At 52.3% G+C, this 19,667-nt stretch overlaps 1 protein-coding gene across 1 annotated transcript; it reads left to right on the top strand.

The window, feature by feature from the left end:
• The first annotated feature begins 345 nt into the window (after nt 1–345).
• Nucleotides 346–13,215, top strand: LOC141977737 (perilipin-3-like). Its single transcript, XM_074939383.1, has 8 exons — nt 346–461; nt 4,495–4,573; nt 5,265–5,460; nt 8,040–8,122; nt 8,507–8,792; nt 11,569–11,768; nt 12,044–12,172; nt 12,298–13,215. Exons 2-8 carry the CDS (start codon nt 4,505–4,507, stop codon nt 12,727–12,729), a joined length of 1,395 nt encoding a protein of 464 aa, XP_074795484.1. The 5' UTR covers nt 346–461; nt 4,495–4,504; the 3' UTR covers nt 12,730–13,215.
• The last annotated feature ends 6,452 nt before the right edge of the window (nt 13,216–19,667 follow it).

Raw genomic sequence — 19,667 nt, 5'->3', positions numbered from 1 at the left:
GGTTCACTCACTGCGCCCCCCCGCCCCATTATGTAGAGACCTTCCTCCCTGCCCCCCCCCGCCCATGCTGCCTTTTCTTCCGGTACTACTCCCCCACACACACACACACACTTTTCTCCTCCAACACCCCCTCAATGTCCCTGGTGTGCTGCTCCCCCCGCCCAACAGAGAGACCCCCCCGTGAGCCAGGCCGGCCAGGGAGTGTGAGTCACACGCCCCACCCCAGCCCCGACTGGCGAGCGCCGCGCAAGACACGTGCGCGACCCCACGCCCACTTCCAGCCCGCAACATTCCAGTCCTCTGCGTTCCGCCCTTTCTGATTGGTCCGGGCGGAGGCCTCCCCTTGGCTGATTGGCTCCCGCTCCCTGCCGGGTAGCCACCAAGTCCCCGCCCTCCGCCTTTTATATCAGCTGAGCCCTCGGGCCACGGGGACGCGATCGGATCAGAGGCGGAGTCTTGGCGTGAGTGGGGTCCCCGCGGGTCCTGGAGCTGGGGGGGCAGCCGCTGGGCCGTGCTGGGGGCTTGGCAGCAAACTTGCAGGGGCGGCTCCCGCTGGGGCGGGGCGGATCTGGCCGCGCTGCCCTTAAGCCAGGGCTGGGGGCGAGCTGGGGCTTCCCCCCCGAGGTCTGAGCTAGATGATGTGGGGGGATCTCTTCCCCCCCCCCCCGGCCCAGCAGTGGGGCGGCTTTCCGTAGGGGGCCTGGCTCTGGCTAGCTGGAGTGAGGAGCGCTTCGTGTCCGGGAGGGCGTGTGCAGAGACCGCCCGCCTGGCTTGGCGCTGCCCTTCGGGGAACAGCTTCTCTTTCGCGGGGGGGGGGAGCCAATCCCTGTGAAATGGAGCTGGCAGCTGGCCTGTTTAAATGGGGGTCCGGGGCTGTTGCACCCGTGTGTTGCTGGGCTCTGAGAAGCCCCCGTCTCAAACCAAGGGACTTGTGCGTGGGGCCAAGTTTCCCTTCAAGCCCCGTTGCCCGGCAGAGTCGCCCAAAGCTTCAGCGCCCTTCCGCGGGCATCGGCTAATGCCACCGCTGGGCTGTGGGCCTGGGGAGGAAGTAGCTGGGTGAAGGCTGGAGTGTCTGTCTGCTCTCGCTCCCTTGCTGTGGCAAATGCTTCAATTCAGCTACGTTTTCCTCTTCCTTAACAAGAGGGGGCTAGAAACCAGGCCCCTTTTAACAAGCGGCTTCCCCCTCCTAAGCCACTGAAACTTCAGGATCAAGAGTAACTTTCTTCTCCCCTCTGTGGAGTGGCTTCAGTGTCGGTGGGGAGATAACGAGCCCCTTTCACTTGGTTTCCTGGGGACAAGCGCATTGTTGCAAACGTGGCCAGGGAGTGAGCTGCTCCAAACCACCTTTCTGCTGAATCGTTTTAAAAAAATAAATAAGAAGCTGATGGGGCTTTGCTGCCATCCCAACCCCTCTGCTGAAAAGGGCCTTTAACTTTCGGCTTAAACTGGCTGAGCCTGCTTGGAATTCTTAAAGAGACAGAACCAAAATCTAGTTAACTTTTTTAAGTAGCTGGGGGGGCTGTGCCTGCTTCTGAGGCACCCCATTCCCCCCACACCCTGTCCAGTTTTATGGTGTTGCACTTTCCTACCCTTAAATGTTTCTATCCCCCATGTTGGAGGGCCCCACCCAAACAGAAGGGGAAACTGATGGACCCCAAGGGAGACTCTGGTGAAACTGACTAGACCTAAAACACTGTCAAAGTCACAAAATAAACTGAAACTGGGAGCCAGCTTGTTTCCTCCAACAGTGCCATTCCGACTAGACCTGGGGTTCTCAAACTGGAGGTCATGACCCCTCAGGGGGTCGCAAGGTGATTCTGTGGGGGGGTTGTGAGCGGTCAGCCTCCACCCCAAACCCTGCTTTGCCTCCAGCATTTATAATAGTGTTCACTATAAAAGTTCTTAATTTGGAAAGGGGGGTGGGGGGTCGCACTCATAAGTTTCTACTTGTGATCCCTGTCCTGTAGCTAAAGTTTGAGAACCACTGGATCAGACTCTCAAAAGAGCTGATGGGTTCTAGAAACTTCCAGATAAAGTAACATTCAAGTGTAACAATAGGTGAATGGATGGGTGAATGAATCTTTTAAATGAACAGTGTCCCTTTAACAAGTCTGAGTAGCCATGGTATTGCGCCCTGTGCCAGATAGTAGTGGGTCACTGAGACAGTAAGTAGCCACGTGACTTGTAGGAAGAGGAAAGTATGAAGCCAATATGACCAGCTTCACAGGGTGCATTGATCAGCTTGGAGGAAAAGGGTTGGACTTCTGAAGCCAGCAACAGCTAGGGGCGTTTCAGAAACTGCTGAGTTCTAGTTGTCCCTAGGGGGGGCAGCACATCTGAGTGGGGCAGGTTTGGTTGAGACCACCAATAAATCAAAGCACTGCCTCTTCCTGTTCATGGATGGGGTTGGAAACCTCAAACCGATGTCCATGCTATGCATGACTAAATGATAGGGAGAAATGGAGGCCATAATGCTCTGTCCTCAACTGAATTTAATGCGGGGGGGGGGGGGGGGCAGGGTGAAGCCTTGTCACAACCTAACCACTTCCGAGGGGTGGGGAAGGCTCGTAATGCAAGCACAATGGATTGTGATGTTTCATTGCTGAGCAGCTGTTGTGAGCTGCTAACGAAAATGGCTGAGACCTTGGTTGAATGGTGTGTAAGTGCCTCACGCTGGGAAGGGCGATTTGCTTAGGCTCAGGAAGTATCTTAGGGCCACCAGAGGAGTAAGGACAAATCCTGCTTCCATTTATATTTTTCAGGTCGTCTTTATTTAAGATGTAGCCTGGTGTTAGTTCAGCTGTGGCTCAAATGCAGTCACTTGCCTGCTTAAACAAGCAGACTCCTGAGTGGCTCCATAAGGAGAGCAGTGTTGAAGAACAACCTTCTCCAGGCAGCAGGGCTGCTTGCTTCGGGTCTTGGATGGGAACCCATCACAGAAGTATCTGAGGGCCTTCTAGAGAAGGGCTGCAGATGCGCCATGAGCAACTTGCTTTGGTGCAAACTAATGAAACCAAAGCCAGAACTTGAAATATCAAAAAGGGGAATAACTCTTCCCAGCTCATGGATCTCCCCCCTCCATAGTCCTGGTGCTCAAATCAGGAACCGTTGTACTCCATTGCTACCTCACTGATGGGGCATCTCCTCCAAATGAGCTATAGAATCATAGAAGATCAGGGTTGGAAGGGACCTCAGGAGGTCATCTTGTCCAATCCCCTGCTCAAAGCAGGACCAATCCCCCAACTAGATCATCCCAGCCAGGGCTTTGTCAAGCCAGGCCTTAAAAACCTCTAAGGATGGAGATTCCACCACCTCCCTAGGTAACCCATTCCAGTGCTTCACCACCCTCCTCGTGAAATAGTTTTTCCTAATATCCAACCTAGACCTCCCCCACTGCAACTTGAGACCATTACTTGTTCTGGCAGCTGCCAACACTGAACAGCCGAGCTCCATCCTCTTTGGAACCCCCTTCAGGTAGCTGAAGGCTGCTGTCAAATCCCCCCTCGCTCTGCTCTTCTGCAGACTAAACAAGCCCAGTTCCCTCAGCCTCTCCTCCTAAGTTGTATGTGGTTCTCCTACAGGAGCAACAAGCCCTGACAGATGTTTTTATCAAGCTTGTCACATGGGTCACTTGACATGCTGCTCCCAACCCTGCTGTTCTAACCCTGCTGATGATCCTATTGGGATCTGGGTGCGTGAAGCCCGTCCACTGCTAAAGGTTCCCCCCCAGCCAAAGAGGGGGATCCACAGGACCTGGACACCAAATAAATCTGGGGGACAACTAATGAAATAACAGGGACAGGAGTGTGGTCAAAGGGTCAAACAAAGTGAACCGGATGGGGACACCGAGCAGAGAACCCCGGACAGCGCCCACTGCTCCTCAAAGGTGTCAAGGGAGTCAGTGGACGCCACCCAGAGGAACTCTGCCCGGATACATGAACGGACGGAGGATCGGAAATAGGCCCCACAGTCACAGGAAACTCCATCGGCCAACCTCCTCACTCTGGTTTTATAGATGGCCATTTTAGCTAGGGCCAGGAGGAGGTTGACCAGGAGGTCCTATGACTTTGTGGGCCACAGATAGGAGTGCATAAATAAGAAGGTGAGGGGGGAAAAGTGCATCCGAGCCAGAACCAACTGCCCAGCTGTGGCTGGGTTTTAACTCTGATATTCAGCTGTGGAGATGGGTCTGACTAGGTAGCAGGTCTCCTGTTCCCTTAGCGCTGTGTGTAACGTGCAAATGAAACACCTGCAAGTCCTCCCCTCCTTGTAGCAGCTTCTGGGGAAGCCTGGGCAACCAATGCAAACATTGCTGTGCAACTGGCCGGGAGGACCAGCTAAAGCCACTGCATCGGGTGGGAGGGGGCAGTGCTGAGCCACGCGTGGTCACTATTAAGTTATGCACCGGGACTGCAGAAGACAAAGGTTCACAGAGGTGGTTGTTTGTTTGTAGCAGTTACAGTTCTATGTAGCAACAATGTTTTCATCCTCCAGTTGCCTTATCATGTCTTCTGAGGAAAATGCTGCAACCCACACTTCCCCTCAGAGCGAGGAGCTGGAGCAGCACCAGCGGGTAGGTACGCCCAGCGGGTAGGTACGCCCCGATGATCGCAGGGAGCGGCCCTGTGCTAGCAGAACTCTTGGTGTATCCCTGGCATGCTCAGACCCACCTCTTGCTAACCAGGCTAGCAATGGTATTGGTCCCCTTGCTGGGGGGGTGATCAAGACTGAATCCCCTGTATCCGTGCAATGGGGCGGAGGAGTGCGGGGGAGAACCAGAACTGACTGACGAAGGCACCTGGCTGTCCCCTAGCCATCAAGCAACCTAGAGACCCTTGCTAGGGTGGCAAGATCAGATCTGATGCTACTGTACTTGCTAATATAATCTGGGTTAATTTGGAGTCAGCGTGGGGATGTGTCCTGCACCTAGTCTCTTCAGTCAAGACCTCTAAGCGAAACCTAACCTCAGCTGCTTTACTCCAGGCCTTTGCTCAGGAGACCTGTGATCTTCAGGTGTCCTCAGCACCCACGGAAGTCAATGGGAGGTCCAGGAGCTTGGCAGTCTTGGAAAATCAGGCCATGCTCTAGGGCTGAAGATGTCACTGGTGCCTAGAGCATAGAAGTGCCTACAGGGCTACTCCCGCTCATGGTGCTGCTAGGAGGTCTAGCCCCCCCTTAGTCCTAAGGATTCGGCATCAGGGAAGCCATGGTGCCAGCCCCTCCAACTGGCTGTTGCTACCTTTTTTCCTTTTGTCGTCTACTAGAATGTCGTGAGCAGGGTGGCCAACCTGCCCTTGGTCAGCTCCACCTATGACATGGTTTCCACGGCCTACACCTCCACCAAAGAGAATCACCCGTACATCAAATCCGTCTGCGACGTGGCAGAGAAAGGCGTGAAGACCATCACCGCCGTGGCTGTCAGCGGCGCCCAGCCAATCCTGGCCAAACTGGAGCCACAGAGTGCGTGAACCGTGAGATGGCAGCATGGGGATGGGTCAGGCTGTGGGACCCGGGGAAGCTGGAGTAGCTAGTGAACTGCAACTGGGTGGGAGGCTCCTGCTGGTTCATGGGTCTGGTAGCTGAGGGAGTGCTGGGACGCCTAACCTTTCAGCTAAAACGTCACACCTGTTGTAGAAGGGGCTTATCCACCCTGAACTCCTCTCAGAAGGTCTATTGCAGTCCTGCCAAGCAGGTGAGGTGCCCAGCCTAGCTGTCTCTGTAGCAAGGAGGCCCCTTTACAAAGAAGCCTTAGATGGTCTGCCACAGAGTTCCAGACATCGTGTACAGCATGACCCATGTGCCAGCTATGCATCTTGACCCCAGAGATCTGAAGCACTTCATTACAAGTCACTAGGCTGTAGCTGCCTGTCTAACGGTGGAACGCACGGCTGGTGCTGCTGTTGAGTCAAATACCCTGGCATACAGCCACTGCCCTTTGTCAAGGGTAACCTGAGTTTAAAAACAGCCTTGTTGCGGCCTCCTTTACTAATTACGGGGGTGTGGGGCGGAGGTGGCCCAGAACCGACTGGCCAGTGTGGCAACCAGAAACTAACAAAGCTTTTCAGTGGTTCCTGAAGTCAAGCTGAGCTGGCCAGGTGCAGGGTTTCTTATCGAATGGCCTTGCAAAGATCCAAGGCTCTGGAAGGAGTAAAAGCATCCCAAAGCCAGAGCACATACCCTCCCCCTGCACCATGTTCATAGCAGTATTAAAATCTCTGACCTTGAGTAGCTCTGGCAGCCTGCACATGTGGCCTTTAGCCCAGATCTTGCAAAGAGAGCTGGTATTGATGCTAGCTCTGAGCAATCTTGGGGTGGTGGGGGAGGGAATTGGTTTCACCTTGGAAGATCAGGCCAAGGAAGGCTTTGTTCCTCCAGGGGAGGGAGTTGCTGGAGCCCCTTAGAGGAGGTGGAACAGGACCCTGGGAGTCAGTCCTGGGTTTGTTCGTTCCGAGCTTAGCCTGACATGCTGTGTATCAGAGCATGTCGTTCAACTCTTGCCTAACTCCCTGGGGCATTGTTTGGCTAGCTGGGGGAAGGCTTGACTTCCTTCAGTGGAAGCCTAAGTAACTGAAAGGGGGCCGTTGATAACCCACACTCACTTGCTGGGGGTGGGGGTGTCCCTCTTCCTCTTCTAGCTACAGAGGAGAGTGCTGGACTTACTGGCTATCGCTTAAATGCTGCTCTGGCAGAGTTACTGTGAAACGTTCCCCCTGGCTGGGTTTCTGCTTTCAAACTGTATCCAATGTAACTAATCCAGTGTGCCGGGACTCCAGCCAGCTCAAGAGACTGAGCCGTGCTGAGCAGCCTTTAGCAAACTAACTCCTCAGTTAAATACGCGAAGATATTAAGACTGGGACTTTTCAGCTTGGAAAAGAAATGACTACAGGGGGGATATGATAGAGGTCTATAAAATCATGACTGGTGTGGAAAAAGTAAATAAGTGTTTACTCCATCTCATAATATAAGAACTAGGGGTTACCAAATGACATTAATAGGCAGCATGTTTAAAACAAAAGGAACTGTTTTTTCACACAATGCAGTCAACCTGTGGAACTCCTTGCCAGGGGATGTTGTGAAGGCCAAGACTATAACAGGGTTCAAAAAAGAACTAGATAAGTTCATGGAGGATAGGTCCATCAGTGACTATTGGCGAGGGATGGTGTCCCTAGCTGGGAATGGGCAACAAGGGATGGATCACTTGATTCCCTGCTCTGTTCCTTCCCTCAGAGGCACCTGGCATTGGCTACTGTCAGAAGACCGGATACTGGGCTAGATGGCCCTTTGGTCTGACCCAGTATGGCCACTCTTGTGTTCCAAGGCAGCAATTGTTACTTGGTGATACCATACCAGAGACAGGGGCTCACGGTGCTGATCAGGTCCACCATAGGCTGGTCCCTCATGTACCAGCTACAACAGCAGCTGCTAATTATCCATGCAGCACACCAGTGTCCAATCCCCACCAGCTTGCTGCTGCTAAGCTCAGCAAAGGGGCTCCATCCCTGCTCTCCTCCAGCAGTAGCTCTTAGGAGCAGCTGCAGACACCCTGACCTCAATAGGTCAGCTGTGGCTGAGGCCATCTCAGTGTGAAGACAGTGTCCCTAGTCCCACATGCTGAATTCTCCTTGGAGAGGACAGAAGAATAATGGTGAGCGAGGGCCATGGCAGCGGTGTCAGCTTCCTACCAGAGGCTGATTGCATCTCTTGGCTTTTGGGGTAACTGTCAGGCTTTGGGTAACCTGAGAAATGGAGGGTCCTAATACACTCCTAATGGCTGCCTCAAGAGTGCAGCTGGCAAGATGTCACCCCTCTACAGAGCTACAGCTGACCCAGCTCTGATCTCAGGGCCTGTTCCGAGTGGCCGTGATCTAGAACTCTTCCCAAACTTGGACTCGCCAGGGCTTTCCTTGGCAGCCCTGCGGCCTCCCCTCCTCAAACCTGGCACTGCTTGGTGGTGCCCCTTGAAACCTGACTCCTTCAGCAACCTACTCTGCTGCCCCAGGTAGCTGAGGGGATAAGGTAACCAAACTCTCTCTGTCTAGTTGCGACGGTGAATGAGTACGCATGCAAGGGGCTGGATAAACTGGAGGAGAAGCTGCCAATTCTTCAACAGCCAACTGAAAAGGTGAGCACCTCTGCTTGGAGAACTAGGGATGTGAAATAAGGGGTCTCCACTCCCTGGGCAGACCAGTCCAGAGCTATGACAGCTGGGGGATAAGGGGTGGGGGCCAGCCAGGAAAAGGCTTGACTTCTCCTCCTCCCTGGATCTAGGAGCTTCTTTGCACAGGCCAGTTGGCTGGGCAGTGAGCTAGCTAATAACCAGCAAAACTCATCTTAGGTGGAGATGAAAGCCTAGTGACTGATACCTCTGTAGGCTCCAGGCTCTTATCTGGGTGAATGGTGCCTATTTATTTGGAGAAGGCAAAGTAGTCCTAAGATTAACAAGTGCTGCCTCACCTCTGCTGGCTTAATACTAACCTTTGCCACTGAACACTTCACTCAATCCTAGGTTGTGGCTGACACCAAGGAGCTGGTGTCTTCTACCGTGACTGGTGCTAGAGATGCCATCTCCAGCACTGTCAGTGGAGCAAAGGGTGCTGTGACAGGGGTGGTGGACATGGCCAAAGGAGCTGTCCAGGATAGCATGGAGATGACCAGATCAGTGGTGACCAGCAGCGTGAACACAGTCATGGGGTCCAGAGTGGGGCAGATGGTGGTGACCGGAGTGGATGCCATGTTGGGGAAATCAGAAGAGCTGGTGGATCATTACCTCCCCATGACGGATCAAGAACTAGGTCAGTGTATGCTGAATAGAGCTGGCTGAAAACTTCCAGCCTAATGGTTTGACCTAAAACGCAGTTTTGGTCAACCCAAAACTAGCTCTGAATGTAACAAAATGGCTGGAGGGTGTTTGTGGTGCTGCCCCCTGAGCCTGGTGATAGGGCACTCATTTGGTATGTGGGAATCCCAAGTTCAAATCCCCACTAAACTTTCTTGAGTCACCAAAAAATTTCAGGTTTGGTTTGGCACAGACACTTCAATTGTTCAGAACTGCCAGGAGCCCAGCAAAAATCCATAACTTACCTGCTCTAATGATCAGAAACACAACCCCAGCTGACTCTGTACTCCTAGGATTACCACATGTATTCCTCCTCTAGGAGTAGGTGGCCTTAAGTCTTACACTGGCTCTGTGGCTGCAGCAGAGAGATGTCAAGAAGGTGCCATAAGCTAAGTGGCTGTTGGCCTTGTGCTGGTCTAGGTAGGGCCCATTTTGGCAGTCTCGCCTTCAACACAGCACTCTTCCTGTGACCCTGGGGGAGAGGGCTAGTAAAGGGGCCTGCCTCTTGTGCAGGCCACTAGCCTAGCATGACTTGATAGGAACAAGGCCATTATCCATGCTGTAACCAAAGCTAAGGTCTGACTCTCTGCCCCCGGCATGGAATGATGGACATGTGCCCAGTGGATTTAAAAAAAGAATCAAAATGGATTTCTTTGATTAAAAAGGTTTTTCCTCAAAAAGCAATCTAAAGATACATTATAGCTCAAATATCTCCTCATGGAATAGGGATTTATTAATTCTGTAGATGAGACAATATATTCATGTAATGCTTAAGAAACATTTTGTAAATGAGTTCCAATAGTTCATGGATTAGGGACCCATCTTCTAGGGTTCTGAGAGCTTCCGTAGAGATTATTTAGGTTAATCTTTCTATCTACCCAGTTGGGCTCAGTCTAGAAGATACCATCAGAGATGCTTAGTTTTGCAGTTCTCAAAACTGTGGATTTGTCTCCAGAGAACATACTTGTTAACAGCAAAAATGTTTTTAAATGGAGGTGAGAAATAACAGACCTCAACCCTATTGTCCCTCTGCGAATCTGTATACAGTCAATCCCTTACATCTCTAAAAGTGCAAAGATTCAAAAAGGTCAATGAATAGACTGTCTGGGTTGGGACTTAATAATTCTGATGCCTGGCTTGGAAGAGAATCCAGTTCCTTGCCACAGAGCTGGATGGGCTTTGAAGCATGAACCAGAGGAATGGAGAACACTTGTCTTCAGTTTTCTGACTCAGATACACATGCTGAGTAAAATGGGGTTGCTTCAAGTGGAATTGCACTGAAAGGCTGTCAAACGCTGACTTGCTCTTAATAGCAGGAGTCTAAACTCAGCTGAAAAGCAGATCCGAGGGCAGTAGCAAATACAGCTTTAGTGCAATGCATGGTCAGATTGCTAAAAAGCTATTAAGTGTTGTGCTCGTTGGCATGAACTGTGCCCAACAGGAGCCAGAGCTATGCCCAGCTTGGACCTGAGTGGCAGAACTGCTGTCAAGGAGCCATTTGGAGAGACCTTACTGTGTCACTCCAGGCTTGAGCACACCCTGTGCTCCCAGGGAAACAAAAGGAGCCTGGGGTTGGCAGGAGGCAGGGATTGTAAAGGATACTGGGTCTGTGAAAAGAGCCCTTCTCATTCCACTGTGTTTAGGCCACAAGCTAGTGTGGCCGGTAGGTAACATCTGTTCAGTGGGATAGAGCCCAGCTGCAGGCCTGGAAGCCTCTAATCAGGCACTCTCCTCACCATGCAGGAGGGAATCGGGACTAGCTGAATGCCCATCTTCAAGGTGACTTGCAAAGGGAGTGGGGGGTAGGTGTGTGCTACTTTGTAAACTGTCTGCAAGAGCAGCACCATCAGCTTCAACTCTGACCTTCTGTCACCCAGGCCTAGGGTGGCTTCTGTGTCCCAGCCACTAGATCTGAGCCTGCAACAACTCTTGGCCTCACAGACCTCTGGCTCTTGCAGCTTGGGCAGTAGAGGCTCGGCTTCTAGATCCAGGGGTCCCAGGTCCTGTCCCTCTGCCCCGCAACTCACCTGGGGTGTCGCATGACCCAAAGAACTGAATGTTGGGTCCTGTCTGCCTCTGCTGGAGGCCTTGGGTGTAGCCTGAGCTTTCTTAGCCTTGAACTGGAAGCGTTGATTCTCGCTGTTTGGGAAGAGATCGGTTAACCTGCCATGCCCAAGGACTAGGGGATACCGTCGGTGAACACAGCTCACCCACACACTGCTGGCGATGATCTCTGTCCTACCTAACAGGTGGAGACCAGAATGGTCAGCGTGGGAACTGCCCTTCTTGGCTGCTTTCAGGTGTCAGTACCACAGAAGTTCTTGATCCCTGTGGCCAACAGATCAGTATTGGCCCAGAGCTTCCTGGTGATGGTGCAGAGCTGGACTGTCTGCTGCTCGGTAGCACTGAAGAGCTGAAAGGGAGAGCACTTGCTGTAGCCGCCCAGAGGGATGGGGGTGGGAGGGTGGCCTCCGACTCCTTTCTATACATGGACCCACTGACAGTCAAATCCACTGCAACACCGACCCAGGGTCGGTGACTGGGTCCCCTGCAAGTCCCATTTAACTGTCAGAGCTGGAGAGAATGCTGGCCTGAGTCCAGTCAATGACTGGAGGAGCAGCCCCCCTCGCTGCTGAAGGCAGAGCAGACCCTGGGCAGAAATCTCCTGCTCTGCTGATGGGACTTTGCCCAGCAGGCTGGTTTGACCCTTCTTCTGCTCTTGTTCTCTCCAGCTAAGCTGGCCACCTCTGTGGAAGGCTTCGAGATGGCGTCCGTGGAGCAGCAGAGGCAACAGCGGAGTTACTTTGTGCGCCTGGGGTCCCTGTCCACCAAGCTCCGCCACCGGGCCTACCAGCACTCCCTGGGCAAGCTGAGGAATGCCCAGCGGAGCACCCAAGAGGCTCTGTCCCAGCTCCACCAAACCATAGAACTGGTAGGAATGCAGATCTCCCCACGCCACCTCCCAGGTCACTTTGTCCTGGAGCTTAAGGCAAATCCTAATGGGTTCGTACTTCTCGGGTCACAATCCACGGCCTGTGCACAGGTGACAGAGGACTGTCCTCGGCTGGTGTAGGTCAGCACAGTGCCTCTGACTTCAGGAGAGCTAGTGACCTCTTCCAGCTGAGGATCTGGCCTGGGGACTCCTCCTTTGCTGCTGACCACAAATATATTGACTTTGGGTTCTCTGTTCCCTCTGTCCCTTGCCAGATTGAATGTGTCAAGCAGGGTGTGGACCAGAAGCTCCATGGTGGCCAGGAGAAACTGCACCAGATGTGGCTGGAGTGGAGCAGGAGGCAGTCTGAGGGGAAAGAGGACTCTGATGCTGCACAGCCAGAGGTATCTTGCCATGGAGGGAGGCAGGGGGAGGAGTCCTGAGCTACTGCAAAGTGACCTGTTAGATAGGGTGAGCGTCACATGCCCTGGGAAGCAGCTTCCCTTCATGGGTGTACTTGCTTCCCTAGCAGGTGGAATCTCGGACACTGGTCATGTTCCGTGGCATCACCCAACAGCTGCAAACCACCTGCGTGAACCTAATGTCCAATGTCCAAGGCCTCCCCGCCAGCATCCAGGACAAGGTGCAGGAGCTCCGTCACAATGTCGAAGAACTCCATGCCTCCTTCTCCGCTGCCCATTCCTTCCAAGACCTGTCCAGCGCCATCCTGACCCAGAGCCAGGAGAGGGTGGCCAAGGCCCGGCAGTCTATGGACGAGCTGCTGGACTATGTGGTGCAGAATGCTCCCCTGCCTTGGCTTGTGGGACCTTTTGCTCCCAGGCTGGTAGAGCTACCAGCTATTCCAACTGCTGGAAAGGATGGGGAGGAGGCCCAGCAAGGTGAAGATGAGAAGGTGGACAGCACCGCTCAGCAAGCCTCTGTGCCAAAGGAGGACGCTTAGAAGGCTCCAGATACCTGCAGTTGGCTTCTTGTGAGGGAAAACTTGTATGCAATTCACTTGTGTGGACATGGGAGAGCTTGCGTGTGACGAGAGGGTGGGGGTGGGAATAATGTAAACTCCATGGTCACCTGCATCTGGGGAAAGGGACAGGGGTGTTAATGTAGATAAGCTGGCTGTGCCTGGAGCTCCCTGTTGGCCTCACTTCTGAGACTCTGCTCTCTTCCTTGCCAATCTTTTTGTGCCTTTTCTAGCTCCTCTGGGTGGCTCCTTACACAGGTGAACCCAAGCCCATGGCAGAAGCATCGCCTCAAAGCAAAACCAGGGTGTCTCAATGGGAACTCTGTCTGGAGGCTGTAAAGTGCCCTTAACTAGGTGCTCACTCAGAACAGAGTAGGGAGATTTTTCCCTTCTGTAAGTGCCACTAACAGTTTGTATCTTGTAGAATGTTTTGGTTTTTGTTTCCCTCCCCCACAATAAAATTTTATTAGCATTCATCTGATGCTCTGGTGTCTCTGTAAGCACCTTCACTCCTCTTCTCACCATCATTCACTAGAGAGGTGACCACCCACACAATCCCTACAATTTGTGTTTAAAATCTCCTGCCTTACACCCAACTCCTGCCTTGTCAGGGTCCAACCCATGACTCTTTAAATGACAAGGGTTGGTGACGCAGGACTTCTCCTATCCACCAGGAGAGGAGCCGAAGCCACTCCCAAGGCAATAGCTCTCCTCCCTCAAATCCTACTTGTAATTGTGCCTCCTAGTGGGAGCTTTGACTCTGCCCAGCATTCCTAGGGGCCATAGCCCACGACCCCACTGTGCTAGGCTAGATGGCCCCCACCCAAAGAGCAGCAGGTCTCCTTGAGGAATCCCATTACAAGCCTCCAAACTACACCATAGCCACAAAGAGCAGTCCCGCCCTCCTGCCATACCTAAACTGCTCTAGCTGTTCTTATCTGCCTCAGTATTTCTCCCAAAGGCCAGAAACTTCTCTTCCTGTTGAGCTTGTGTAGTGGCCTCCTTAACACTGCCCCTGGCCCAGGTCTCCCCTTAACCCTGCATTCAGGACTTCTATAGCAAACACTGACATTCAAGTAACTCTGCCCCTCTGTCTCTCCTCAGGCAGAGGTACCGTGGCCACCTTCAGCCCCTCAGATTCCATCCTGGCTTTCAAGCCCTCTCCTAGGGCTTGCTCGAAGTCCCTTACTGCAGTCTCTGGCCAGTGCTCAACTTGAACTCGCCACGTGGAATTAGGTAGCACAAGCAAACGAAGGATCTGAATGCCTACTGTGTAAAACTGCCAGCAATGGCCCCGTGATCTTCAGGGGCTGTGGCTCTTCGTTTTTGGGGTCAAAAACTCAGTAGGGTTTTTAATTTCCTGTTTTTGGGCAGGTTGGGTAGAAGTCTGAGTTGCTGTCTCTACAGGGGGAAATGTCATTTGAAGGCTGTGTGGCATTATCTAGACTGGATTCACCTGTTCACTCCCATCTTTCTCCCCCTCTAGTTACTGTGTAATACTTATTTGTTGCTGTTTTGATACTCCAGCTTCTGTCATCTCTTGTGCTGTGGCTTTCTGCAGTAGCCCCCTAAGGCAAGCTGGAACCAGAGGTGATGTGACAAGACATTCACAGCCCCAGTTCATGGTCAGATACTGCGGTCGTCTCCTCTCCCACAGCTGCAGTTCCTTGGAAGGGATCACCACAGTGTGCGTATCTGGATCCTAGTGGAGTCGGCAGGCTCTGGCCTGCAGATATTGTAAGGAGTAAGTTGTGTCTTTCCCATCCTCGGACTCGGAGACTCCCTAAACTGTGTTCTCATGCTCTGGCAGGAACCCCCCCCACTAACTTGACTTGCCCCCTCTCCGAGGGGCAGGTGCCTGAGTGGACTGGACTCGCACACAGTCACTGGTTCTCCGGTTGTATTCATGCTTCTCTCCTATGTTGTGACTTTAGGGGAAACGTTTTGCACTTCTGAGGCTCAGCTTCCCTAGTTTAATATGGAGATACAACTTCACTTGTGCCCTGAGCTCTGTGACCTGTGCTGAGCATCCCCCCCACCTTGCTGGGGGCTGGCTTCTCTAAGCAAGGTGGTTTCAGTGCACTCCACATTGTTTCCATGGCTCAAAGGCAGAGGGAGCCACATGCTAAGATTATTTTTAATGTGTTTGTTTTGTTTTTTGTTGCTTCTCTGTAGCAAGAGTTTCCTGCCTGGCCTTTTAAGCAGCTCTGTGGGGTTTTTTTATTCTCCCCACTACCCCTTGCCACACAGCTCAGCGTACGCGATACGTGCAAACAACCCTTGAATGCAGGGGAAGCAGGCACGTCTGTCTCACATTCTCAGAAAAAAACATGTCTAATATCAGGGCACACCCCAGCCACCCAAGACTTTGCACATCTCTTTCCACCTTCCCGTTGCCCCTCCCATGCTTCCGTCCCCAACTGATACCAGATCATAGGGTGTGTCCTATGGGCATTAGACTTGTACTCTGATGCAAACCCTTATCTGTGACCCTCATCTGTCCATGTCAGCACAGCTGGCTGCCACCTTCTATACATCTGGGACATTCGCTGGCTTTAACCCCCCAAGAGGCTGGGTACGGCTTTTGCATTAGAGGGGAGAGGGTGGGACAGGCTCTGTCCCACCACTAGTTATGAGGCAGCAGAAGAACCGTGATGATGGGGTTCCTGGCAGCATCTCTGGCTCTGGGTTCGGGTTAGGCTGACCCATGCTGGGTTAGTCACTGAAAGGCAGTGTGCAGGGGCTAAGATGGGGGTTCATCACATTAGAGACCCAGGTTCTGGGCCTGCAGACACCTTGCTCTCCTGGAGCCATGCTGTACCCCCAGTTTTGGGACAGTCACTCAGAGGAACCCCCTTTAGTGTGCCAGACCCCTAGGGGGTCTATGTGCGTGTCTCTTCCCCCTCTATTTGGGCTCTGGCTATCCCTCAGTCTACTCCAGGTGAGAGCCCCCACTCCTTCCAGCAGCCAACGCGTAGTCTCACACCTGCCAGGCCTTTGGTCTTGAGCTGGGGGATGTTGCCCAGCTTCCCTATGGGGAAATCAGTCTCCCTCTGGGGACATCGGCTGCTAGGTGTCACAGTCCTGGTGATGGGATTTGCTGTTGTCTTTTGAGATGGGGGGGGGGGGTCAGCCTCGGCCAATCCTTGTTTAATAACCCATACAAGCTCAGACAGCCAGGCGATGCTCGTACCTACATCTCTTAGGGCTTGTCTGCACTCATTTTATAGTGCTCTAACTTGCTGGCTCTGGGGTGTGAAAAATCACTCTCTCTCTCCCCCCCCCCCCCCCCCGAGCGCACCAAGTCTGAGCGCTTTAAAGCGCTAGTGTACACAGGCTCCCAGCCTTCAGAGCTAATCCCCTCGTGGGGGTGGATTACCAGGAGTGCTCGGAGAGAGCTCTCTCCCAGCACTCACACGCGACCACACTCGCACTTCAAAACACTGCTGCGGGAGCGTTCCCGTGACAGCACTTTGAAGTTTCCAGTGTAGCCATGCCCTTAGCCTGCCCAGAGCATAAACTGTCCCTTTCTGCCCACTGGGTAACACTGCAGCATATGGGGAAACTGAGGCACATATCGGCATCATAAAAATATTACAGAAAATTCCCACTTCATCACACTTGCATAAGCTAAAAAGGGCTGCTCAGCAGGTCTTCCCTGACTGTTTTCTAGGTTAGGTTCATGGTCTTTGTCACAGTTCAGGGCAATTGCACCTGTATTCCCCTTCTGTGGTCTAGCAAGGGCACCCATTTCTGGGCTCCCAGCTGTCACCGCTCTTGGGCGGAGACCCATGTGTGTCTCCCTCCCAACCAGGGTTTTTTTCCAGGCTGCACAGTTTCCCTACCTCCACTGTGAGTGCCCCAGCAAGCCAGACTGCCTGAGCAGGCCCGTTTCTGTGCTTTGCTTTCTCCTCCGAGGCTACAATGAGGGTGATCACCCCCGGACCAGAGTTACCCCCAGCCCTTGCTAAGCAAGCACATGTATTCTCATGGTGAAACGTTCCAGAGAAAGCCTATTAAACATCATAAAAGAACCTCCACACATGTTCCCAAAGATCGCCTGGCCCCTCCAGCTTCATCATCACATTAAAATTCAGCAGGCTCAGTTTGGCACACATTTTCTGTTCTGTCTGGAGCTGTTAAGAAATGCTGTACAGACAAACCCTCTTGGTGTCTGTACCCTCTTGGTGGTCTGTCTGATATTCCGGGAATCAGCAGGCAAGGAGTGGCCAAGCGACAGGGCCCAGAGTGTTGCACATTTCTTGCAAAATGGGGACAAAGAAAAAGGGAGACAAGCCAGCAGAAAACCTTGCTAAGAGGGGTGATTTAAAAATGGGATTGTTCTCTCTGTAATCGTACTCACCTAGCACTTTTCATCAGTAGATCTCAAAGCGCTTGACAAAGGCGCTCAGCGTCATTATCCCCGTTTTACAGATAGGGAAACCGAGGCACAGAGCAGGGGAGGGACTTGCCTAAGGTCACCCAAGCAGCAGAGTTAGGATGAGAACTCAAGTCCCAGTCTGGTGCTGTAGCCACTGGGCCACACTGCCTCTGTACCACTTCATCAAAGCACCATGAACCACTGATCGTGCTCAGAAGGCATGCATGCTTGTGGTGATTTGCCATTTCCATGAGATTTTTTTGCAAACTAAAGGTTTTAAGCACCTGTAAAAACTGAGCTTGTTATCAGTGAATATTCTTCTACCACCCAGACAGCGGCTGGTTAACCAGCCCAAACACTGTGAGTTACGGCCTCTCCGATCCGGCGGGGACGTACTCGCTATTGAGCAGCGCACATCAACAGTGGTCGCCCAATGCCGCACGCACCTGGGAGAATGGAGAGGAGCATCCAAGGGCTGTCAGAGCCCTTTCTTCTCCCCAGAGCTAGGGTGGGCCTTAGCAACACAATCAGAATAATGGGTAATAATAGCCCAGTTGTACTTCTGCTTCAAACACAGTCCCCACCCAACCGGCGCTTGACAGCATGATCGGCTTGCTACCTAAAGCAGCCTTCCAGTGACTCAGGATTGAAAGCAGCCACAGAACGAGGAAGATCCTTTCAGGCCCTAAAAGCAAGGGTCCTATCTTCTGAACTAGGGGCCAGGGAATTGTTCTGATCAGTCACAGAAACCAATAGAATCACTGTCGATTTGTCATCTGGGATGAGTGTTCGGAGCTGCACGGGCATCACTTTAGGACTGGGGAACTAACCCTTCTTTAGCTGGCACAGAATTTATCTCCCCCCCCCCCATGCTCGCTGGAGTTCCAAGCTTGGCAGTGCCGTCACTGCTCCTGGCAAGGGTTGCAGGCTCAGTCAAGGGCTCTAGCTAGAGGCCAGCTAGATTCCTCTTTAGCGTTACAGCCCAGTGAAGGTGCTGCAGCCGGCATCATTTTTACAAGCGGCATCTCCACAACTGCGGTTCCCATTTCTATCGCCTGCCGTCATTTCCACTAGCTGGAATATCCACTTAGACCCAGATCATCCAAGGTACTTTGGCACCTAGCTCCCATTGATTTCAATACCGCGGAACCTATGAAGCTCTGGACTTTGCTGTCCTAAACTGCCTTATAGTGTTGCTGCGTGCTGTTAAACAGCTGCCGTGTTCCACCTCAGAGATGGCTGCATTGCATTAGTGGTGGAGGTGAATCTTTGTAAAGCAACTTAGGGTGAAAGGTGCTGTAGAAGTGATACGTTTTACTTTCATTCTCCTCGTGGAAAAGACTCCAAGTTCTGCTGATGCCGTAGCAGAGGAGGGGAGACTTCAAGGAAGAGGCTATCGGGCTTTCCTAGGCCTGTTGGACTGTGAACGAGGCCTCTGGCACTGAACTTTACCCAACCCTTTATCTGCCCCATCACAGGGTGAATGCATTGGGGTGTGCAACTTTTTCTAAACTTTCTCCCGTCTGTTGCATTACATCAGCCTCAGTCCCAGCTTGTGATACGAATGTAGGTTGAGGAAGTGCAGGGAATTTCATGGGCGTGTAGGGCTGGAAGGGACCTCGAGAGGTCTTCTAGTCCAGCCCCCTGCACTGAAGCAGGACCAAGTAAACCAAGACCATCCCTGTCAGGGGTTTGTCCAACCTGTTCTTTAAAATCCCCAGTGACGGGTGTGATGGGTTTGGTCACTGAGATCCCCTTGGGACTGTCTCCTGATGTGCTGAAATGACCTCTCAGCCCATTTTCCCTGCCAGCCTGGGACTTCCAGAACCCTGCCTTGTTCAGCCAGACACGCTAGCCTGCTGCAACACAGACCCAGAGTCTGAACCACGTCCCCAAAGCTGCAGGCTTTAACAGAAAACCACTCAGCAGGTTACCTATCTCCAGCACCCAGACGCCCAGTTCCCAATGGGATCCGAACTCCAAATAAATCCATTTTACTCTGAATAAAGCTTATACAGAATAAACTCATGAATTGTCTGCCCTCTATGACACTGATAGAGAGATATGCACAGCTGTTTGCTCCCCCAGGAATTAATCACTTACTCTGGGTTTATTAATAAACAAAAATGATTTTATTAAGTATAAAAAGTAGGATTTAAGTGGTTTCAAGTAATAACAGACAGAACAAAGTAAGTCACCAAGCAAAATAAAACAAAACACGCAAGTCTAAGCCAAATACATTAAGAAACTAATTACAGGTAATATTTCACCCCCAGAGATGTTCCAGTAGGCTTCTTTCACAGACTAGACTCCTTCCTACTCTGGGCCCAATACTCTGGGCCCTTTCCCCTTGAAAAAGTCCTTGTTAGTTCCAGCAGACATCTTAGGTGGTAAACAGGGGTATTCTCATGACTGGAACCCTCTTTGTTCTGCACCACCCCCTTTTATAGCTTTAGCACAAGGCGGGAATCTTTTGTCTGTGCTTGGTCCCCACCCCTCCTAGATGGAAAAGTACAAGATTTAAGATGGATTTCAGTAT

The sequence above is a fragment of the Natator depressus genome, chromosome 25 (assembly GCF_965152275.1).
Source record: "Natator depressus isolate rNatDep1 chromosome 25, rNatDep2.hap1, whole genome shotgun sequence".
Taxonomy (NCBI): Eukaryota; Metazoa; Chordata; order Testudines; family Cheloniidae; genus Natator; species Natator depressus.
This window is presented reverse-complemented; position numbering and strand designations above follow the sequence as displayed.

What these genes read in the sequence shown, in the direction of transcription:
- LOC141977737 (XM_074939383.1), top strand. Translation starts at nt 4,505, where the DNA reads ATGTCTTCTGAGGAAAATGCTGCAACCCACACTTCCCCTCAGAGCGAG. An exon ending in CATGACGGATCAAGAACTAG is followed by an intron (nt 8,793 to 11,568) that starts GTCAGTGTATGC and finishes TGTTCTCTCCAG; the next exon opens with CTAAGCTGGCCACCTCTGTG. An exon ending in TCCACCAAACCATAGAACTG is followed by an intron (nt 11,769 to 12,043) that starts GTAGGAATGCAG and finishes GTCCCTTGCCAG; the next exon opens with ATTGAATGTGTCAAGCAGGG.